Below are 25,291 nucleotides of genomic sequence, written 5' to 3' on the forward strand. Positions count from 1 at the left end.
GCATGTTAGATGAGGAAGAGGAGAGCCCTGGGTTATAAGATGTGAAGAAATATTATTGTATCACTTGTTTTGAAACTTGCACCAAAAACAAACCTTTTCTAAAATGTGGTGAAAAAGTAGTCATTTTTTCTAAACTGTTACAAAAACGCAACCATTACAACCTTTTAATTTTTTTATCTCGTGACCAAAAAATAACATTTATTTTCTTTTGTTTTCAATTATTGTAAAAAAAAAAAAAATAATAATAATAAATACAAATTGACACGCAGGCAACATAAAGTAACAGATGGCCTCCACAGGAACCTTTTATTTTCTTATATGTAATTATTTCTCAAGCCAATAAAAGTAAAATAATCCATTTGCTTCACTTCCAAATCATGTGTCTACATCAACATTTTATTATCATGTGCAACTGATTGGCTGGCATTGAAAACGTTGCCCTAGTGTTGCCTGAAAAATAGAACATCGTCCTAAAGTGGGAGACACGTCTCTAGGGTGTTGACCAGGGTCTTCCCATTGCTGCTGTCGACAACATTTTTACAAGAGATAGCACAGGTTTACACACTTTTAACAGAAGAAGAGTCATTGTTAAACTGTTAAGGAAAAAAAAAAGGTTTATAAAAATACACAGTATAATAATGGGCCCTGGTTGAAACTATGATGTTTACAATGGACAGATATTCGGAAAATTATGATTGAAGTGACCTCATTTCAAATTAAAGTTTATTGGCCTTTTACTGGAGGGTGGCTATTTATCTTTTTTTTTTTTATAGATGGAACACTGTTATGAAATCAAAGCCACATCAGCCCATGCATCTGCTGAATGTATGCCTCTGTCTGAGTCTGTTTAGCCTGTGTTGTGTCCAGGGCAGTACATTCTTCACCCGGCTCTCTGTGTTTACAATGGATGGCCTTGGCAATCCGGGCGCTCGCAGCTTGTCCCCCAGCCAGGTTGACTGCATGAGGTCCAATCTGTACAACCCAAACAATAAGAACATAATAAGCCATAGTATCATTCATTTCTTATTGATTGGTCCAGCTGTATAAAGGGATTGATCTGATTAACCTTTTTCCTGCCAGGATAAACCACAACTGCTTTTTAAAAGCATTTTACAGTACTGGGGAAGTTACCTGGATTGCATTCCCTTATTTCTTTGGGTAATCCCAGGACAGATGGTTGACAACATCCAGGGTTATTCCCCAGTGCTGTAAAATGTGTAGAATATACAACAGGGTGGAGGTTGATCAAATCAACCCCTAAGCTTTAGAGTCAGTGCAACTTCCCTTCTGAAAATAAATAGGAAGCATAGAAATAAATAAACCACTCACTCATCTTGAATGAGGATCTGGCTGAGAGGTTCACACAACTGCAGCATCTTTTACAGAAGTGACAGTTATTTAAACAGACCCACACATGAATGTGCACAGTAAGCCTGAGCTCATTCTGTGTCTATTTAAAAGCTGTAAGAGGGTTACAGTCCTTCACTCTATGAGTCTTCAAGAAAATTATTTTTCAGTTCACCAAGGCTTTATATCAATCTAAAGCCACGTTTCATGAGACGTCAAAAATCCTCTAATTAAAAGCATTTGATAAACTTGCCACTGCTGTGGGAATAATCCTGCATGTTTGTAGAATAATCATAATAACATTTGCTCTCTGTATAAAACAACTTGTGGTGCTGTCTCTCAGGACTTTTTTTGATGATCTCAGAAGGTTTCTGATCCTGAAATGTGTACACTCATAAGACTAGAAATTACAATGCAAGAATGCAAGACACCAAACCAAACCTGAAGTGCTGAATATTGCCCCATTAAATAGAGGTCACAGCCAGGAGCCCATTGAAGATTTTCAGAGATTGAAGGCCAGCCATCTAAAATCTAGAAGGAGAAGCAGAATGGTTAAACACACAACACCACACACACACACACACACACGACACGCACACTCGATCCTCCAAACTGGTGAACTACAGGTCTGTACCAGAGGTTTTCCAAAAACATATATATTTTTTTACAATAAATGACTGTCTCTTTATCCTGTTTTGTTTATTTTGTTATTGTACATTGTCTAACCTGTGACGTGCTGGTGGTGTTTGCAGTAAATAGAACACTAATGACTATACAACCAAGCATATTCAGCAGGTACCATGTATTTAGCCTTCAGAAGTGACACAGGGCACCTGTATATGTTGCTGTATGTACACTGTAGGTACACTCTTGCTTTGGGGTCAGAAAATGTTACTGGCAATAAACCATGTCAGTCAATAAGAAAAGGAGCTGGTTGGTTAGTGATAGGAAAGAAGGCCCTGAAGGGTAGGGTAAAACGATCAAGGTACATTAAAATAACTGAAAAGGCTTGCAGGTAGTCCTTTTTCTACCCAAGCACAGTAATCAATTAGCATATTTTGCTGTAATAGTTGGCATGCACAAACAATGATGTCTACTTACTTGTCAATATTCAAATATTAAATACGAATTATTTCTTACACAGCATTTTTTAAGCTATATCTTGTCGCAATAGTTTTAAATCTAACAGTAGTATAATACAAAAATAAATCAAATTACAATTTAAAGTATAGAAGCAGACCAAAAAAAAGGAAAAAGATTCCCAAAGAGAAACCCAACAGAACTCTTAATAGTACTGCATACTGCAGGGAAGCTCTAGTACCTGGATTGGGAACTCTTTAATGACATCAGACAGTAAAGAATCCTGGGTGACGTCAAGTTTACAGCCGGTTGCCAGCCAGATTCTGTCACCCCTCCAGCATTCACTGGTACTTAGAGAGACGGCCCACTCCTGATCTTTGTAAGACCACTTGGCTTCAGATACCTAAAGCAAACATTTCAAAACAACCAGTTAAATAATCATTATCTCTGGCAGAGGAGTTAGTATTTACACATTTACAGGAATGTGCAGAGCTAAAATGGTTGGAGCTGCATTCCTTGCTCCATAACACACATCTCACCCACATTACTTTCTCACATTACTAATGTCAAAAGGCAAAAGCAAATCAATTCAAACCTGAAATTTGAATATCAAATTTTCTGTCCTACGGTATCAATAATATACAAAAGAACGGATAATCAAACTACCTACTTACCTAAGGCTACACTGTGTCTTAAAAGGCAAGGCTAAATGCCAAACCATGTTAAGTCAAATGTCATACCTGGATGCACCCTTTTAATTTTATTGTATCCTGACTGAATCAAGCTCTAACTTGCTGTCATTTTTTATTATGTCTGTATTATAAAACTATAATGGTACCAGTGTCCCTCATGTATTTGTTTCAACCTAATACATATTTAAACAAACAAACCAATATGTAGTTTAATACCTTTATAATGGCGAGGTCACAGAATTTGCACAATTGTAAATTGTTATAACAACAATTAACAAAACCCAGAAAAACCACATACTGCATGCATATTGGTTTTTTGTATGACGTACGTATACCATGCATATATCATATATATATATATATATATATATATATATCTATATATATATATATATATATATATATATATAATTTAACCAAACAAGTGTATACAGGCGCTTGCATACCACACTGTGTCAATATATGCAATAGTTTCATTTTATCAAATTCTAGAATATTCTGTATAGCTTTCTTAAGGTCTCCACACACAAACAAATGTGTTGTACCAAACACTGCACCACGACACAAAAATAAAATAAAACTTGTATTTTTGATACATGACGTTCACACTGCCTGCAATGAGACGGGGCGACTCTGAAGCAAAGCAATGTGAAAAAAAATAAGATTGGTGTCTTCTTTGCGATTTTGTCACACGACAGCTGGGGAACTGACCAATTAGGAACAGTTTCCCTTGCGTGCCTTCAATAAACAATGGCTGAAGAAAAGATATTTCTTGGAGTATCAAAAATTTGCCATGACATCGCCACTGGTGAAAAAATATGTGTACAAACTGCCTTTTATAACATGGTTCACCTGATAAATCCACAGTCATTCTAAATGAAACTATAATCATTGTCAACTATGTTGATAATAGTACAGTTTTTCTCTAGCCCTAGTGCAAAAAGGGTTGACAACAAAGGATCAAGTTTCACTACACTGTTCCTTCACTGTAAAACGAATGAGCTGAAGGATGACTTTGACCTCATTCACACTTGTGATTTAAGGGCTGCCTTTTCTCATATGTGAACACTCCAAAAAAGAAAAGGCAGGGCCATGAATGTGGCGATTTGCCATATTCAGCTGCCATTGTTTATTTTGCACGCAACAATACACATAGCTACAGAAGTGAGTGTCTTTACGTTAAAATGCCGACAATTTATTTTAGCTGCTTGCTTTTACACACATATAAAACACTGCTCTCATCCACAAATATTAAGATTGTTGATGCACCATAACATTAAAGTCAAAATAGTCAATAATACATAAAGAATATATACCATACAATTGCTACTGTGCTGCATTGTAAAAAAAAAAAGAAGAAGAAGCAACATCTGCAACAAATCAAGGATTACTGTATATCCTGGTAGCTCTTCCATTCTGAGTGCAGGCCAGAAAAAAAAAAAAAATCAATTCACCACATTTTAGACCTGCTTTTCAGTCTCATATGTGAAAGGCGCAAAGGCACCTTAAACTGCAAATTAACAGTGTGAACATTTGCAGGGTTGCATAGAGTTGCGGCGGCCCTGGGCCAGCACAATCGTGTGAACAGGGTCTATGTAACTTAACTCATGTCCCTTTTATCATTATTAATTATTGGTATTACAAATGTTCATTGCTTAAATTAATATGTACTCTGCTTGCAGCCATTTCAACTTGTACTAAGCCGAAAGTATTCCACACTTGACAGTTCTTGTAAGTTAATGTCATAGAACTTGTCGGTACTTTTCCAAGAGACCTCCAAAGAATAATAAAAGGAGCTTCTGGAAGTGGAGACACTAAAACAGTGCTACAGTGCCCCAGTATTGGTGTTTGAAGACACTCTGCTGCTGGAGCTGGAGCTCTCAAGACCCACCTGTTCTCTTTTGTTTTCAATGCTCTTTAAGCCTCATATCTGCTATTACCTGCTGTGTTGATGCAACAATTTCATGTAATCTGCACTTTCCCCTGTATATAATGTATTATGCATTGTTTTGTTTGTTTTCTTGTGTTTGTTTTTTACTGTTTAGCTTGTATTATGCATTTCTCTTAATTTAGAGAGAGAGGATGGATTTTCTTGTTGTTACTACATTTTGTAAATCACTTTGTGATGGTGGGTCACTATGAAAGGCGCTATATAAAATAAAGATTATATAGATATATATACATACATACATACATACTGGAGAGGAGGCTCATAGCGGGAAACTATAACTAAAGTTATGGACTATAGCTATAGTTATAATGCCAGAGGGGACTTTAGTTTTCCACTATGAGCCAAGGTTTGAAGTTCATATTTGTTTTATGAATCAGTCAAGTAAATTATAATAGTTAATAAAGCTACTGTCATATATATATATATATATATATATATATATATATATATATATATATATATATATATATATATATGAGAGAGAGAGAGAGAGAGAGAGAGAGAGGAGTTAGTTTGACTACAACCAACAGAAGCAATTAGCAGATTTTACATCCTCTTACCTGACAGTATGTTTTAACAATCAGATTGCCACTGCTGATGAAGGGCTGCAGCTGTTGATAGGCCTCAGGTGTTACTGCTCCTCCTTTTCTGGCTTGGCGTATCATAAGCAGGCGTTTCTGCAAGCTTCTCTCATTGTAGAACTGACGGAGATAAGCCAGCCCATCTAGCTTAATGCCATGCTCAACGTGGTTGTACCGTCCAACTAGAGTTTCAATGTCCCCAACATCAAACTGCTTCAACTGCAAAATATTAGAAACATTTAAACACCACTTCAGAAGCTGTTGGTTTCAGTTACTTTGTCGCTGTACAAAACTGGGTACTGGCTTATATATGTATATATATATATTATATATATATTATATATATATATATATATATATATATATATAAACAAACATACAGTATACCCATTCTCCTTTATTGCTTTAAATGTGGTTCAGGGGTATAAATTCATTAACCAAGTTGGTAATTTGTAATAAATCAAGAATTCATTGATTAATAAATCACCCTAGTGCCATGTTTGGAGAATGTTATATCAGTGGCTCTCAAACTGGGGTCCGAGGATGGTTTCAGAAGGGCCGCAGCACATACTAAATGTTTTCTCCCAAATGACACTAAACATAATGAAAGCAGTAATGTTTCTACTGGTACAAACAAACAACCTCTCTCACAAAAGTGGATCAAAATCAAAATGCCAACACAGTTTGGTAACCCTTGTGTTATATTACTAGCATAATCATGTTTTCAGTTGCATTTTGCTTTAATAAAGACAACACATGTTCTTTTTGTGGTTCTTGCTTTTGAATAATAAAGTGTTCTCAATGTATCTGTTCTTATTCATTATTAACAGTCCTATGTTTGATAACTATTTATATTTTTCACTTCTCGAGCTGTATTTTATTTACCTAACAGCTGGTTCCTCTAATGACTGACATGTCTTACAGCCAGTGACATGCTTTGACCCTGCTGACACTGCTGACATGACTACCTGGTAGTATGGTATGCAAACTGAGAGCTACCTTGAAAGAGTAAGTTAATAAAGTAGCGGAGTTCCGAAAAATATAGCGTTATATGTTCCCACGTGTAGCTACAGTTTAAATAAAGTACAGGTACATGTCATTTTTATTTTCATTGTTAACATCCTGATAGCTTTTTACACTTATAACTTTAAAGTCTGTTTCAAAGCTCTTTTCCAAATGTCCGCGCTAGTGGTACCGGGGTTTGAGATTGGTCCTCTAAATCACTGTAAGAAGAGAATGGCTTTTCTATTCCATACCAAATCATGGATTGTTATTGTTTTGCTACCTGTTTGACAGTGTGGGCAGTAATCCTTACACTATCAGCGCACTAGAGCGGACATTTTGAAAAGAGCTTTGAAACAATCATTAAAGTTTAAGTGTAAAAAGTTGTCAGGATGTTAACGTGTGCACATTTGAGAGAGTTACTTGTGTGAATCAGGCTTATGGCTGAAAAAAAATTGCCAAAGAGAGGGATACGGTAAATCTCACTTACTTGTGTAAATGACGAAAAACACAGGAAATCCACGTCCATTTTCACATGGAAACCCGCATTTCATGTGAAAATGCAAATTAACTTGTTATCTGTATGTGACACAGATCTAAATATTACAAGGGAACAGGTCAGTTGTTACTGTGGGTTCCAAGACAGCAGCAAGTGGGTGGTTTTATGGTTAGCAGTGGTGTATTTCACCTTAATGATAATGCAGGCAGCTTTTTTATTGCTGTTTGTGTCTGTCCTGACATGCTGTATAGGTTTACAGTTCTGTATAAAACCACTTACAAACATACCATGAAGAGTGGTGTACACTTATATTATTAAAACAGCTGTTTGAGAATATCCTTGCTTAATCATGAAGAACAAGTGAGCTGCTTAAATGTCTTTAATTGAATTAAGTGCTGTGCTTTTTTTTGATCCCAGCTATGTCCAAAGACAACGCGTTTCCGCCCTCCACCTTAATAAATATAGTTGATGAACTGGATGTCACGAGAGCAACAAACATATATACCAACAAGTTGTTGATGCCCTCTCAGAACTGACCACATAAAACTGTAAATGAATATAATGATTGTATTTTATTTGTTTGCATCACTGATATTTAACACAACAGTAAATCGAGCACAACTTAAAATAAAGGAGAGAATCTCTGACAGTATGAAACTTCTCAGATCGCTGCTGTCCAATTGAAACTGGCGACTTAGGTAACCTTCCCTTTCTGTCTCACAGACAGCCACTGATTCCTGAACATCTCATGTTGTTATTGACAAGAGTTTGTGCAGGATACAGCAGCCAGTGGCAATTTTGGGAATAAACTCATGCTGCACTTCAGTCTGTTTCATCAGTATCTGCCACATCCCTTTCAAGTGCCCACTACCCGTATTTGCCCAAGCATGGTGTTGAATGCTTCCTCAACAGCTGTTAGTCGTCGGGACAGATAGGGTTTCATAAGCCAGGGAAGCAGTATATGCAACATTACCTGATGCCCTATGTGCTATATGCCTGGATGAAAGGGAAATATATACAACGTCTCTGCCAGTTTTCAGCCATGGTGATCTGCAATACCTGTTAGCCAGTTTAATTTTATACCTCCAAGTTAATTTTTAATTAATGAGTAAAATAAATTAGTTCAAACAGTAATCACTACTAACGACATGACAACCTACTAATGACATTTGAAAAATAATTTGGGCAAGAGCAGTAAAACATATTATTAAACAACCAGGCATGAGTTATTTAGAAATCGTAGCTTAGACTCTCTCGTGTACCAGTTCTCGAGCCATCTGCAAAACAGCACAAGAACTTTACGCATAGCTAATTTACATATCAACCCCAACTTTCCCCTTCAATTGCATAACGTCGGGTGAAAAGCGATGTTTACTTGAGTAAAATAACTGGAGCTAATAGAAACCCGAAAAAGCATTTTGCGCAAGACATTTTTCTCGAGCAAATGTCTCAAGATAAAAAAAAGACACGCATGGAAACTGCACAAATGAAAAGATAAATTGCAGGCATGTTATTTAAACAGTTGTAGCAACATGTGGGGACATGTAAAACTATATTTTTCTGAACCGAGCTACTTACTCTTCAACAAGATCAATATTAGTGGAAATAATCAAACATATTTCTGTTCAGTCCATACCTGCAAATGTTTTCTCATAACCCAAGTGACTTGACTGGCCCCTTGCTGTAAGGCAAAGGAGATGATGTGAGCACTCGTCAGGCCTCCTCCTACCACCATCAGCCGATCCCCTTTCTGGCATACATGTGGTTGGTCTAAAAAGGAAGATATTGTGTACCGCTTGTTTGTTAATTACCAAGGGTTTCATGTTAGTTAACAGTCCCAGTTTTGGTATGTTTAGGTTTGTTAGTTTTTAAGCAGCAAGTCATAATATGTGGAAATACTACAGTATAGCTAATTTTAACGACTTCACGAATTAGCCTGCTGATGTACACAAACATTAATTAAGTACTTTAATTCCAAAAACAATTACTGCTCATCACAAACATCTGATTTCCTACAACACTGTGTTCAATTCAGTTCTTCTGAAGTAACCTATTAACTGATGATGCATTCAGCCCTTATTTTGAATATTGACTGTGTCTGTTCATGATAAAATATCTCATACACTAACTTAATTTACTCATAATAATGCAATCTTTATGAAAGTTCCATGGAAATTACATATGGACAGAATGTGCGCTTTTACCAGTAAGTGTCCAACGTCACACCCATTGACTTACTTTGCTGATGGACATCGTGAAGATGCATTAACTGCGCAGTATGCTGTAGCCGCTCCTCTGGGTAACTCTCACTGATTGCAGTAACCCAGGATGGAATGTTTGCCATTTGTGTTCTTGTGGGTCCTGTTGCCATAACGACCTGTCTTGACTCAATAGTCTCTCCACTCTGCAATACCACTTTAAAGTACAGTGCCCTTTTGTGGTCACATTGGTTTTGCAACACATCAGTGGGGGGTTCTAGGACTGGGATGATTCTATCCACAGTACTTCTGACAAGAATGCTTTCCAGATGGTATTTCTGGACCTGCTCAAGACAGAACAGCCCAATGTCATACCTGTTGTGTAAAGCTGTTGTGATTTTCCACTGTGGACACATTTCCCACTTCAGACATTTATTATGGAGTGGGCAATTTGCCAACAAGTTACTCAATAATGTAAAATACAGGTCAAAGACATACTGTGCATGGAAAAAATTTATTCCAATTAACTGGCCTTGAGCAAGACATACATATCCATGAAGTGAGTCAAAATACTGTATTGGTTAATGATAGGAGTAATTCATGAAAAACCCTGAAACATAGATTTCAATATAATGTTATGGGCTGATAACTTTCCATGCTGGCAGTAATTTTATTTACACATTTGCTGGCAGGTATGATTTATTAGTTGTCATTCACCTCCATTGAGGCAGTCCACCGTTTCTGACAGTCTGGGTTTGTAGTTTATACAAATACTGCCGCATGCTTTTAAGTGTAATTGCTGAAAACTATTTTCCTGAAAGATTTTGCAGTGTCTGAGCAACCATGCTTTTACGGATTACATTGTACAATGAATGAGTTTTAGGTATTTTAATGGGGGTGGTAGTTTGTATTTCGGATTTTGGAAAAGGCTTTTTACATGTCATGTAGGAATTCGGTATGCTTGTTGTTCAATGAGTTTGTTTTAATACTAATATTAACTAAGTAGTTTATAATGTCACTTTTGCTCAGAAGCAGCCTGAAAATGAAATGTGTGTATTTATAATGTAGTTTGGATTTTTAGGAGCAGTTGAATGTATATTGCATTTTTTACATGAAGTTTTATTGTGGGTTTTGTATTCCAGGAGGCTATCTTTTTATTTATCTTAAGCATTTATTTGCTATTATTAGAACACTAAATATTGTGGGTTATATTGTTTAATGTATAACACTGTTTTTCTACATATAAAGAAAAATACCATTATTTACTATGGCTATCTAAAATAAATATTTAATTAAACCTTGAGCTTGGTTTGTTTCGGTCTAATATATGTTTTAACAATTGACTTACCCTACCACATATATTTCAATTATATTAATATCCATTTACTCACTTTGGAAACTGGCATAAAAGGAGATATAGCTGAAACTTATTAACAGCACAACAAACTCAAACTTTCACGGCAGCAGACCAAAATCAAACCATTTTGAACCAGAACCTTTGTTAGTTAGGTTTGCAGGCTGGCAGTGAAAGTCTCTCCTTCCAGCTTGTTGAGAAAGTTCCCCTAATCACTGTCCAGTAGGACAGAAAAAAACATGGGTGACAGGATGGCTGTCAATTAATTATACTATCTGGGTAATTTCCAAAGAATTACAAATGATAATTATAGAGAAATGGTATAGGTACTTGTGGCAAGGCAGAGGAAAAGCCATGCACATATGAGAGGGGGCAGGGCAAAGTCCTGCTGATTTAAATGTCTTGAGTTTTTTATTATTATTATTATTATTATTATTATTATTATTATTATTATTATTATTAGTAGTAGTAGTAGTAGTAGTAGTAGTCGTAGTGGTATATAAAAAGTATTTGAAAATACTGTAGTGTTTTCTGTTTAACCAAAATGAGTATGTTTTGGTAATGTATGGTTTAAATGTGTCTTGTGTTATTTAGAAATGTATGGTTTGGCTGTGGTCTGGCAGGGGCGATTGTTGGCAGTTCGTCTCTGCCAGACATCTTGTGAAAATGTGTGGTTGCCAGTGGCTTAATTATAAACAGAGTTGCCGTCGACCACACAAATATTTGAAACCCATCTCCAGATGAATTCATTGATTAATTAATTGCTAGTTACCAGTATACAAGCCAGCAGCTTTCAGTGTTCAGAGGAGGAATGTGTGTGAGAGCGAGAGCGAGACAGGAGAGTGAGAGTGAGAGTGAGAGTGAGAGTGAGAGTGAAAGTAAGAGTGAGTGAGAGCGGGACTGAGACAGGACAGTGAGAGTGAGAGTGAAACCGAGAGTGGGAGTGAGACAGGAGAGTGAGAGTGAGAGAGAGTGAGACAGGAGGGTGAGAGTGAGAGCAAGAGTGAGTGAGAGCGGGACTGAGACAGGACAGTGAGAGTGAGAGTGAAACCGAGAGTGGGAGTGAGACAGGAGAGTGAGAGTGAGAGAGAGTGAGACAGGAGGGTGAGAGTGAGAGCGAGAGTGAGTGAGAGTGGGACTGAGACAGGGCAGTGAGAGTGAAACCGAGAGTGGGGGTGAGACAGGAGAGTGAGAGGGAGGGAGGGAGAGTGAGACAGGAGGGTGAGTGAGAGTGAGATCGAGAGTGAGTGAGAGCGGGACTGAGACAGGACAGTGAGAGTGAGAGTGAAACCGAGAGTGGGAGTGAGACAGGAGAGTGAGAGCGAGAGAGAGTGAGACAGGAGGGTGAGAGCGAGAAGGGAGAGTGAGAGTGAGACTATCAAAATAAAAAACAAAACTAAAAATTAAACTAGAGTAGGCTACAGGATCAGTGAAGGCAATTGCCCAGCCTGACCAAGGTATTGTTTTGTTTTTATGTGCTTGTGATTTGTTTTGTTTGCCTTTTTTATTTTGCTCTTTGAGCAGTGTTTTCTGTTTAAATATTAATTTTATTTATGTGCAATACAAATGGCGCACCAGAGCACTTTCACAGCAGTACCTGTTTGTGTTATCTGTCAGCTGTCTGATCTGGATATGTCATTACCCTCGGCTACCCTGTCACAGTACTGTATTAGCTACAGTTAATCTTTATGTAACATTCAGCCAGCAGATTCTTACAGGCTGGATTAATGGAACAGATACAAATGTGGTAGAAGAAATGTATTTGGTTTTTTTTTTCCACACAGTGGTTTGTTTATGATTAATATTTCAAAGGCAAGACCTTGCATGTTAGAAAAGCAATAATCAGAGGGAAGAATATATATCATGCAGTTACAGCTGCAGTACCACAGAAGAAACTGAATCTTAATTTATGAGGTACAGTAGAAAGTGCTGTTCCGTGGTTTAACCTGAAAGCGTTACTCAATTACAGGACTTGTGTTGATGACAGACGGTGTATCATTTTTCCACAGAGTATAACATCTTAACGTTTAATTGGATGTGCCAAGAATTTGTCTTGAAGAATAATGTTCTGGAATCCACCAGTACAGACCGCAGATGGGTTTAGAAAACAATTATCTAAACTTTGAATTATTATGGATAAAGTTGTGAAAAACAGCTTTATACTCCCCTTTTATATTTTGATTATTATCATTATTAATATTATTACAGTTGTGAAAATAACAATTATTTGACTGTCTCTCCCATTCAATATATATATATATATATATATATATATATATATATATATATATATATATATATATATATATATATATATCAGTTTTAAGAGAAAAAGTTTCTTTCTCTGCCAACTTTCAAAGATGCTGAACAGTTGAACAGCTTATTAACTTGAGGTAAGTAGTTTTCTTACATATGTAAGTTTTATTTTGGCCTATGTAAATTGTTATATTTTGGTCCAGACTTTTTTTTTCACCCCTGCTCTATCAATGTTTGTCAGATCTGGTAATCTTGTTTAACATTAATCAGTCATGTGAAAGGTAGCCAAGGGTTTGCCACATTTGGCTGGTTTTTCTAGTTGTTGGTCCATCATTACCTGTTGTAGAGTAGTTATACGCACATATACACAAGAGATCACAGATATATCTGCACAAATAGTATATTTTAGGTGTTTAGGAATCCATGCGAAACAACCTACCTTTTACATGCATGCTTTTAGAAAGGGCATAGCAGAGTAGTGAGATTATTTGGGGGTGCAACACTCTGTTCCAGCTGATGCCATGGCAACGTGCTCACACCCAGCAAGCATCCAGTCAAACCTGCTCCATGAAGAAGTCCATACTGAGCTTTGTGCCTGGGAGGCTGAAATAAAGGCTCTTCCGCAGGCTACTATTAGCAGAGAGCTTTTTCTTGTCCTTCTTGCCCAGGCGGTTGTCATTGAAAAAGGCGTTTTCATCTTGAATGTAAATGTGTTCGGGCAAACAGTGTAATTCCCCTGTGCGCTCATGCTCAATAACAAATTCCTGCAGAGCTTTCTGTGAAATTAAATCACATTAAATTGATCTCATTAATTTTGACATTTTTTTATAAATACAGCAGTGGAAAGATACAGATCATGGAGTAAAAGGATATATATATATAATTTTTACAATGGTTTAAAGCAAACATTTTTATCAACACAACAAACACTTTTATGTTGTCCCTTAAGTGTGAACAGGTTAGGGAATTCAATGTCGTATCTGTGTATATATATATATATATATATATATATATATATATATATATATATATATATATATATGGAAAAAAGCAGAACAAAGTCAGAAGGAGGGACTCCATCTGTTACAAAGGGTCATAAAAGATAAGCTTGCAACATTGCATAGAGTTGAACGCCTACGGAAACGCTACAAAAAGAAAGAGCATTCAAGAATTAACTTTTATAAATATCCATTCACATTTGTAAAGAAGATATTCACCAGTGAGAAAAATGGCACACTAAAATCATCTAAGTTTGAGCTGGAGAGATATTTGGAGGAAACACATACAGATTCAAAAAGGCAGGAGCCTATGTCAATTCCTTCAGATGGTCTACCTATCAATCCACCCAAATACCAAATGGAGGACTGTGCAGCTAAGTGGAAAGAAGTAGAGCAAGCTGTGAAAAAAGCAAGGGCATCATCATCTCCAGGGCCTAATGGAGTTCCATACAGAGTATACAAGAGTGCTTCTGGAGTTCTACGAATCCTGTGGAAATTGATGAAAGTGGCATGGGAAAAACAGGTTGTAACAAGAGCATGGCGCTGAGCAGGTGGAGTCTTTATACCAAAAGAAAAGGATTCTACAAGCATTGGTCAGTTTCATCCTATTTCCCTATTAAACATAGAAGGCAAGATTTTCTTCAGCATTATTGCTCAGAAATTATCAACTTACCTATTAAAGAACTGCTTCATTGACATTTCAGTACAAAAAGCAGGCATTCCAGGTTTCCCAGGATGCTTAGAACACATCAGAGTAATCTGGCAAAAAATTCAATCAGCAAAAAAGGAGAGGAAGGAACTCCATGTGACATTCCTGGATTTGGCTAATGCGTATGGTTCAGTGCCACATGAACTTCTTTGGGCAGCATTTGATTTTTTCCACATACCGATGACAATAACAAATTTAGCAAAAACCTACTTTCGATATTTGCAATTAAGTTTTTCAATTTCAGAATTCAGCAGTACATGGCAATGCCTAGAAGTTGGAGTAATGGCAGGATGTACCATTTCTCCACTGGCTTTTACCATGGCAATGGAAGTAATTATAAGGACATCAAAATGAGTAGTAGGAGGAGAGCGCTTGGCTTCTGGAATGTGACTACCACCAATTCAAGCATACATGGATGACATGACAACAATGACTACAACAGTAGCCTGCACTAATCGGTTATTGGGCAAATTAACCAATAACATTGAATGGGAACGAATGCAATTCAAGCCCACCAAATCAAGGAGCATCTCTATAATTAAAGGTAAAGTAGTAGATAAAGGGTTCTACATTAATGGTGAGGCAATACCAACAGTATCTGAGAAGCCAGTGAAAAGTCTAGGGATATGGTACGAGGGGGATCTAAAGGACACAGTTCGTGTGGGAGAAGTTAGACAACAAGCAGTGAAGGGTTGAAGAGCATAGACAGCAGCGCTTTACCAGGCAAACTAAAACTCTGGTGCTTTCAGTTTGGTCTACTGCCAAGACTGCTGTGGCCACTGACTGTGTACGTGGTTTCCTTGACAACAGTTGAGAAGCTGGAAGCTTTAATCAGTTCAGACGTCAGGAAATGGTTGGGAGTTCCACGCTGCCTCAGCAAAGTGGAACTTTATGGTAAAGGACTACTGCAGCTATCAATTTCTGCTCTAACTGAGGAATTTAAGTGTGCCAAAGTCTGACTGGAAATGACATTAGTCGATTCACTTGACAAATGCGTAAGGGAGGCAGCACCTGTGTTGAAAACTGGAAGAAAATGGACTGCAAAGAAAGCTATGGAAGATGCTAAGGCTGCCCTTTGAATCAGTGATATTATGGGGCAAGTTCAGCATGGAAAAGGGGGTTTTGGTGTCTGTTCAGCTCCTCCTACATGGCACAAGGCAACCCCGGCTCAACGGAGGAAGCTGGTAGTCAATGAGGTGCAAAAGCAGGAGGAGAAGATCAGGTGTGTAAAGGCCGTTTCCCAGGCCAAGCAGGGAGAATGGATGAGATGGGAAAGTGTGGAACAACACAAGATCGGCTGGCAAGACCTATGGACAATGGAACAGAGCAGGATCAGTTTCCCCATCAGGTAAGCATATTATGTTCTCCCATCACCACAGAACCTAAACCTCTGGGTGGGTGATGATTCCTCATGTCCTTTGTGTTCATTACTTCCAACATTAAGGCACCTTTTGACAGGATATAAGGTGGGTCTTAGCCAAAGACGGTTTACTTGGTGCCATGACCAGGTGCTGCGATGTTTGGCCTTAGCACTGGAAGACAATAAGTTGACACCAGTTCCATCAAAGCTTTACACACAAAAGGCAATATTCCTCCATCCAGGAGAGCAACCACCAAGAAAAGGTGTTAAAATCAAGCCTCGCTCATGACAACTGGAAGCTGCTAGAGACTGGAAGATGCTGGCAAATGTTGGTCAATGGCTTATTTTTCCACTTGAGATTGCCACCACCAAACTTCGACAGACATTGTCTTGTGGTTTGGATCAGCATGCCTTGTTCATCTGGTAGAGTTAATAGTGCCATGGGAAGATGCTGTAGATGAGGCGTATGAGAGGAAGAAACTTGCTCAACTAGCTGCTAAAGCAGAACAGCGAGGATGGAGAGTCCGAATTTACCCAGTGGAGGTGGGTTGTCAAGGATTTCAGAGACGTCGGGTTCAGTGGCCAAGAGTTACATCGCACAGTGAAGAACTTATCTGAACAGCAGAAAGAAGCAGCAACTGGCTGTGGTTGAGACAGAAAGATTCTGGATGGGGATCTCAAGCACAATAGAAAGAAAGCCACGCTGATGTACAGGTAAGTAAGCTAGGGTGAGCTGAGTGGGGGATGGAGGGGGGTGATATTGGGACACCAGAATCACAGTTGAGCCATCTTGAGGTGTCGTGGGCTAGTATATATATATATATATATATATATATATATATATATATATATATATATATATATATATATATATATATATATATATATATATATATATACCTATATATTTAAATTATTACTCGGTTTGAGGTTCTGACATCCAAGACTCAGTGTGGGGGTTATTTTAAATTACTTTTTTTTTTTTTCAAAAGAGAGAAAAATGCCTTTGAAGTTGAAATTAAACAACACCAATTTCTTTTCGCGGAACAGTGGGTCATAAAACAGGAGGTCCCTGGTTCAAATCCTAGCTCTCATTATGTGACCCTGAGCATGTGACAATTAATTAGAGGAACACTAGACCACATTGTGTGTAATGAATGTTTACAATCTCAGTAAGTCACCTTGGAACCTAAATTGTTAATGATTAAGATAACCTTCGTAATTCTATTGGACTCAAATTTTCATTCACGATATCACATACACAAAATGTAAATGTAATATACGTCTCATCATACAATATCCCAGGTTCCTCCAATTCACTGAACTTGTCCCAGTACGTTACTCAGTGAGTCACCGTCATACACCCTAACGTAGTGGGATTTGAACCAGTGACCTTCTGTTTATAAACTATGGACTTTAACCACTGGACCACACTGCCTGACGGGCATTAATAATGACTGATGGGCATCAATCTTCCTGATGTAGATCATTTTTTAGGGAAGTTAAAAGTTTCCATAGTTTTGTGAACTACAGGTTAAAACATTTCCACATAATCCCTACTTTATGACATCCCCTGTTATAGGGATTTTTACTGTATACTAACAGTGGAACTGCTGTTCAGGGGAGTCAGTAACCTTTGTCTTCTATTGCTGTTGTATCCCATTCATGTCTATACAAATTTAACTAAATAAATAAATAAAATGACTGCCTTCTGTAGATCATCAGGCCTTCACTGTTGGAGCCCCATGGACTCTTAACATTCTAACTGGTCACAGATTTGAATTGTCCTAACTTGGAGCTTCACGTTAAAAAAGTAGAAAATAAAGTTGTCCTCACCTTGTTCAAGGGGTCAGTGTGGACCAGGGTATGGGAGCGAAGATGAGGTATATTCAAAGCTGCAAACTGTTTCTCCCATAATGTCATCCACTCTCCGTAAAGATCAATGACTTTTATACTCAAAGGGGGGCACGATGGCATATCCTTGTGTGCCGTTGGTTCATCTTCTTGACCTATTTTTTTCCAGATGGTGTAAGTATTGAGAGCAACAGTAGTTCCTCATGCCAAGTTATCAGCAAGAACTGCCAGACTCTCTATTGACGGTTTACGTGTTTTCAGGGTATTGGCACAGCAAAAGTAAATCAGCCAAAAGCACCATTTCACTAGTTCCAAACACTCTAGGGTGAAATGTAGAAAAAATGTAGAAAAGTCAATACTTTTTGACAATTTTGACATCTGAATCATGTTTATTAAATGATTTATTGAAATTTTAAAATGAACTAGTCGCACGCATCGCAGGCAAAAAAATAAAAATAAACTTTTATCCAAAAAAGGATCCACACATATGTATATGAAACAAAAACACATAATAAATGTAAATTTGATCTGCTTTTATTTTGCCTGAAAACCACAAGCTAAGTTAGTAGAAACAACTGGGGCAACCTTGACCTCCACTACTTTTACAGTTGTGCCTATTTGCTTGAAACTTGGCTTGGTTTTTTCTTTATTTTTTTTTAATTTAGTAGTTGCCAATTGTTTTGATCATTTTCTCTGCAATTTGGAATTGCCAATTATTTTTAGGCTTAGCTCACAGCTACCACCCCCACACTGATTTGGGAGCTGTGAAGACTAACACATGCTGTCCTCCATAGCGTGTGCTGTTTGCCAGCTGCTTTTTTTACACACTGCAGGTCCACCATGCAGCCACCTCACAGGTGCAGCGTGGGAGGACAACACAGCTCTGGGCAGCTTACAGGCCCACAGGGACCCGGCCAGACCACAAGGGCTGCTGGTTGTCTGTGAGTTGTGGACACCCTGGCCCCCTGGCAGCTCCCGTCAACAGCTGGCAGTGGAATAGCCTGGACTTGAATTGCTGACCTCCAGGCTATAGGGCATATCCTGCGCTCTATGTGGAGCGCCTTTACCAGATGCACCACTAGTGAGCCCCACTAGGCTTTGCTTTAAATGGCTGGGCACGTTTGAAAACTTGGCGTTTTCAGATTTCCAATGTGTTTTTGTTTGAGATGAGTCCTGCGAATTCTCAGTGGCCGACTTCATTTTTCAAAATGCTGCTTGTCTTAACTAATCGTGCAGCACTGACAGTATAACACAACACACTTGAAAACTGAAGGTTATAGGTTCAAATCTCACATATATCAGACCTTTCTTTCATATATATATATATATATATATATATATATATATATATAGCAGGCAAATGTTCCATTTTAAAATAGAAATAAATCATTTCATATAAATGATATAGACGTCACAATAACTGCGTTCACTAGCATATTTCCATGTTGACAAAACAAGTTAATTGTCATTAAACTCGGATGCCTGGGGTTTTTTTGTAAAAAAAGTATTTCTTTTACTGTATGACAGCTATTTACCTTTTTCCTACATTTCACCTAAAAGTGTTGGGAACTACAAATTAAAAGTGAAATGGTGTTTTAGGCTGATTTACTTTTGCTGCACCAATACCCTGAAAATGCATAAACTATCCTTGCTGTAAGAAGAGTCTGGAAGTTCTCATGCTTCGCTGATAACTTGGTGTGAGGAAATGCCGTTCCTCTCAACATAATATTTATACATATGGCAGAATTTGAACCCTAACTAGTCATACATTCATTGCAACTACATAACAGCTATGCTACACAGATTAACATCTTAATCCTTTCAACAGACTAGGCTACTATTTGCATTTACCCTATCCAACGGCAATACATTGCCTTAGTATAGTTTGAACAATTTCGCTATTCCTGTAATGTGTGTGTGAGTGTGTGTTATTATCCAATAAGTGAAAACAGAAGTGATGTCTGAAACAAAAACACATTTCAAATGTAAAAAAAGCCAAGTTATCAAAAGTGCCCAGCCATTTAAAGTGGAGGTATCAAAAACACAAGACAAGTTTCAAGAAACCACTGGTGCAACCTTGCCCAGCACAAAGCAAATAGACGCAACTGTAAAACCGATGGGGGCCAATGTTGTCCCAATTGTTTCTGATAAATTGGCTTGTGTTTTTCAGGCACAATAAAAGTGGATCAAACTTGCATGAAAACACAAGCCAAGTTAGGACAAACAACTGGGACAACCTTGTCCCCTATTGGTTTACAATTGTATCTATTTGCTTTGTGCTGGGCAAGGTTGACCAAGTGGTTTCTTGGCTTCTGTTTTTGATATCTCCACTTTTAATAGCTGGGCTGATAATGTGACGTTTTTTCCCCCATTTTCAATGTGTTTTTGTTTCATAATGCATACATATGCACTTGTATAGAGTGCTGCGATTGTATCTGTAACAAATGTTTTATGCCAACTTTTCTTTGGCATGTTTTGAAGCCAGAAAGATACAACAGTCATCATCAATATTTTTTTCCAGTTAAATTAAGTTGATTATTTCTTTGAGACACAAATATGTCAACATGATATAACCGCACACTTGAGGTGTTTTAAGGCACGATGCAAAGCCAAGTGCCTTGAACCCTTAAGTATGCTGTTATATCATATTTACCCATCCCCCAGTGTGTCTTAATGCTATTATAAAATTATTAGATTTATTTACTTTTTAAATTAACACAGCAATAAAATCTTTCCAATAACGGTAAATATCACTACGCAAAATAAAATAGTTCCAGTGAAAAATAAACATTTGTTAAAAGTGTTGTTTTTTTTTTTTATAAATGTACATTAGTTTATTCATAAATATAATAAATACTGATTAAAATGTCTAAGTAAATAATTTCTATATATCAATTATCTCTTACTTGTTAATTTACTATTTCATTCATGGACATACATTTTTAAACTTTAATGAACTACACAGATAAATCTGATAAAACTTGAATTCACTTTATAAATCAGTGATGTAAAAAAAAAAAAAAAGGCCTGTATGTTTGTTTTAAACACAAAACAAAATAAACAAAAACAAAACCTAAATCCTTCCAGGAGTGCTAACTAAACGTTTCAGTTCTAAACTATATTGGACAGCTAAGCTGTTTTCCGGTCACATATGCTTTTAGAAGTCGCTCAAAACACTCTACCTTGTCTTTGTTCTAGCTCCCAGGTAGTCTGTTCACAAAAACACATAAACACCAACACTATTTACAAGCAGGGCACTTGATCTGTCACAAGTCCAAAAAAATATCATTAAGGGTCACATACATAATTAGAGGAAAACAAAGCAAAAAAAAAAAAAAAAAAAACTTTATTAAACAAATAGATTTTTTTACTTGTCGGGGTACTTATGGAGCAATATTACTGAACTGTCCATGTCTCGCTTTGTAATTGTTGAAAGATGCAGTTGAGCTGTTTGGCTCAGGCTGACAGGAGTTGTTGCTTTCGTCGATTCATAGTATTAATTGACTGGTTTTGACGGATCCAAATTCTTATTTGGACCAATTGTGTTTTTGTTTAGTATTTAGTCCAATAGATGTGAACTATGCTTAAAAATACAGCAAGTCAAAATGAAAAAGCCAATACTTGTGCGGATTGATTTTAAATTTGATATGCAAGTGATTCAGTGACATCCAGTGGCCATCTACTGGGTATTAATGCCCGCTAGATCTGGAAGCTGATTGACACGGAATCGTTTTCTAATTATAGATATTAAATGTTATAGAATTAGGACAGGTAAGAGGCAGAGGAATTTGAATCAAAGCTGATGTGTCTGTTGAAAGGTTGTGTGGGATTGATTATGGCTGATGGAATGCAGCTAGCCAATCAGAGAGCAGGATGTTTCCAAGCAGGTTAATAATAATATTATTGCCATAGTACAGAATATGTTTTATATGCTAGTTCTATGGCAGCTAGCCAAAAATTATTTTAAGACCACAGATAAAGTTATCAAACTGCAACAAGCAAACATTTATGTCATTCAGGTGCTGGTATTGTAAATAATTTTTCATAGTACCGGTAACATATTTTAGGATTGTAATGGGTGTTTTATCCTTTTCAGAATGTCTAGATTCTCAAAGCTATTTACTCCAAATTGTTAGTAGCACATTGTATTACACACACAAAAATAAAACCAAATAAAAAAAAAAAAACACAGGTAAACTTCTCAGGCTGTTTTTTTAGAGTTACAGAAAATATTTACACTAATGACAATTTGGGCTATCTTTGTGAATCTATCCCAAAAAGCTGTATTTAGAGATGAGTAAATTAAAGACACATGTTTTAGAAAAGGAATATTTGTAATAGTCTCTCACCTGCTTGGGTTTGTTTGGCTCTGTTTTTTCCAGCAGTCTTGGCTCTCCCGTTGTTAGACTTTTTCTTACTCAACACAATCCCATCTAATACTTCGGAGTGAGGGGACCCTGTTTGAAAGCAGGGGTTCTTTAAGAGGGTGGCCAGGGTTAAGGCATGTGGACCTCCCCCTACTATCAGTACATCCAACATCACAATAGCTTCTAAGGAAAAAGGGAAACTATAAATACTGAAAGGACAAGACAACAAACACAAGCATCTTTTTAAAATATATTTTTTTATGTGATAATGTATAACATGTTCCAAATGATAAGAGGTTGATGATATATAGAGCAAAAAAAAAAAAAGCTCATATAACATTAGAACTAAATAATTATTACATTATTACATGATAATTATTATGTTTTAATAAAATAATGATCTTGGTAAAATGCGACAGTTATTATGTTTTAACAAAATAATTACTTAGTTATGTAAGGTAAGATCATTTCGGGCCATGTGGTTCCCATGAAATTTACGTATGCCTGGGTTGTGATTAGACCAGAGGCGAAGCCAAGGGCCTTTAACCACCCAGGTGTGCATATGTATTCATAGGAACCACATGGCCTGAAGTGGTTTATACCACTTAGAAAACAGCAATTCAAAACTACTTGTCATTTGCAGAAATAAAAATCATTAAAACACTTTTTTAATTAAAATATATATATATATATATATATATATATATATATATATATATATATATATATATATATATATATATATATATATATATATTTTGCCAACACAAAAGACATAAGCTTTCATTGGTATTCAAGAATTAGTTTTAAGTTTCACATGAGTGACGTCGTTAATAATAGTATGTAAATAGCTCCAAAAGTTTAACTATTTTTTCTAAGATATATTGGTCCAAACTGTATTATACAGTTGGCATTATACTGGGGCAAAGCGTTCTTCATATGTAAATGACAGCCTACATGAACCACTATATACAGTCGTGGTATACAGTCAATAAAATTATGTAAATAATATTGCCCCAAATGTTTGACTATATTTTCTAGTGGATATTAGTTCTCGCTATATAGAAAATATGAAATTATCCTGGGGCAATACATTTAGCATATATAAACAATGCCCTTAATGAACACTTATACCCTTATATACTGATGCAGGTGACTTTTTTGAATACTTAATGCAAGTATGTAAATCACATTGCCACAAACCTAAGAGATATAAGTCTATTATATACAAAGCATGTGCCATTGTCTTTGGGTAAGGCATTCTTTACACAGAAAAGCCAGTCTTAATTAACTAATATATACAGATGCGGTAAGGGCATTTTCATGTTGGATGCAGATGTGTAAAATACATGCAGTATTAAAATGATCAATTACAGTGGGGCTAGACATTCTTCATTGATAAAACAGCTTTCATTATAAGCTGGAAATTGTCTAACGGGAAATAATGTAGATTTTATTATTGATGAATCCCACATAAAACATACTTATTCCAAATGTTAGCTGTTTTTTCAAACAGATATGACTCTGTGATGTATGCTGGAAAATGAATTCATACTAGAAATGCCCATTTTTAGACTTTGTTAAAGCACAACAGTGAATTTGAGGCTTCAGACAGCAGTGCTGTTGGCAAGAGCTCCGAGTTCTACCTGCATTGGTTTTTCCCTAGTGTCTGAACATCATTCTGGCTGACAGCAAATCGTTCTTGAACGCATTTCAAGTGCATTAATCTGTATCCATGAAATAGAGTGTTCAATTTCTTTCGATAAATACAACATCACATATAATATATCAGATTGGTGCTTTTGCCAATGGAGTCTTACACTTTTCAAGTACAGTCTAAGTGTTCCAAAGCTTATAACAATTCCATCCAAATGCACTAAACATTCCACAATATCATTTTGGTTCAAGCTTAATCCAAAACAGAATCAGATTGTGTTTACTACATTAGCCATGTGTGACAGTCTCTCCTGATTTCAGATTTTTTACTTGTGCTAGTGAGTATTGTATTAGCCTGCATGATGTTCTGAAGCCTGATAAAATGTGGTATCTGTTTCAATTTTCACATAATTATAACATTGTAACAAAATCATTATTTTGTTACAACATAATAATTATTATCCCGTAATAACGTATTTATTTATTTTATTTTTTTTGCTGTACATGGCAGCTATAAGCTTCCGTAGAGCTAATAACTCAATCAATATAGTTATACTATTGATAATGAAAACGCTTCAAAATAAATAATAATCGTGTGAAATATAGTTCTTGTTTTCTGAATTTAGAAAAAAATGGGGCAATGCTTTGTGATAATGGCCCTATACAGTGTATTTTGTCAAAAGTTCTGAATGACAAAAAATAAACTTACTAGACCACTTATGCTTCAAGGCAACAATGTAATTCAAACACAGGTTTTGTATGTAGTATGCAGTAGAACATAGTATAATTATAACTGCCAGAAATATAACAAAAGACAAATAATGTATTAATAGCGTAGTCAGATTAGCTTTGGTAAGAACACGCTATTCAAAGCTATGGTGCTGTCAAAATACATTAATAAAATACAACCTTGTCCTAATTCAAAATAATATTCTTATGCTTTACTACAAATGATAAATGCTGGGTTATAAATGGCCTCCCTACTTAATTCATGTACGTTAGAAGTTTAAACACCTTCAAGAAGAGTTTACATTTGATCTTGTTTTTGTGTTTTAAATTCTACTTTGTAAACTAGTAAAACAATCAAAGCAATATACCTGAAAGATGCAGATTTTGGTCTGAAGCAGGAAGGATATGAAATGGAAAATAGATAGAAACTTAACTTTACAAAACGGAGACCCAGACACAAGCAATCCTGGGAGAAACCCACTGTAGGGAAAAAAAAGAGGGTGCAGCTGAGCTGACAGCTGTCACCGAAAAGATATTCCCGTAACTCGAGCAGCTTCGGGGGGGGGGGGTTCTGGAAGCAGGCTTTATTGGATTCTTGAGGTGGCAATCGCAAGTGGTGGGAGGGTTCCGGTTATAAATAGATTGAACCACACAGTAC

General features: G+C 36.7%; 1 protein-coding gene across 2 annotated transcripts; it reads right to left on the reverse strand.

Moving 5' to 3' along the window:
- Positions 1–275: 275 nt before the first annotated feature.
- On the reverse strand, positions 276–25,143 carry zgc:113276 (uncharacterized protein LOC553748 homolog). Of its 2 annotated transcripts, none has more exons than XM_041259115.1 (10): positions 25,002–25,143; positions 22,231–22,338; positions 17,864–18,036; positions 13,521–13,736; positions 9,391–9,694; positions 8,789–8,922; positions 5,631–5,870; positions 2,669–2,830; positions 1,789–1,878; positions 276–972 (listed from the first exon to the last, which is right to left on the reverse strand). In XM_041259115.1, exons 3-10 carry the CDS (start codon positions 18,002–18,004, stop codon positions 793–795), a joined length of 1,467 nt encoding a protein of 488 aa, XP_041115049.1. In that variant the 5' UTR covers positions 18,005–18,036; positions 22,231–22,338; positions 25,002–25,143; the 3' UTR covers positions 276–792. The 2 variants fall into 2 exon arrangements, with proteins under 2 accessions (XP_041115049.1, XP_041115048.1); XM_041259114.1 differs by having other exon boundaries at positions 22,231–22,431.
- Positions 25,144–25,291: the final 148 nt, after the last annotated feature.

The sequence above is a fragment of the Polyodon spathula genome, chromosome 9 (assembly GCF_017654505.1).
Source record: "Polyodon spathula isolate WHYD16114869_AA chromosome 9, ASM1765450v1, whole genome shotgun sequence".
In the NCBI taxonomy this organism is placed as follows: Eukaryota; Metazoa; Chordata; class Actinopteri; order Acipenseriformes; family Polyodontidae; genus Polyodon; species Polyodon spathula.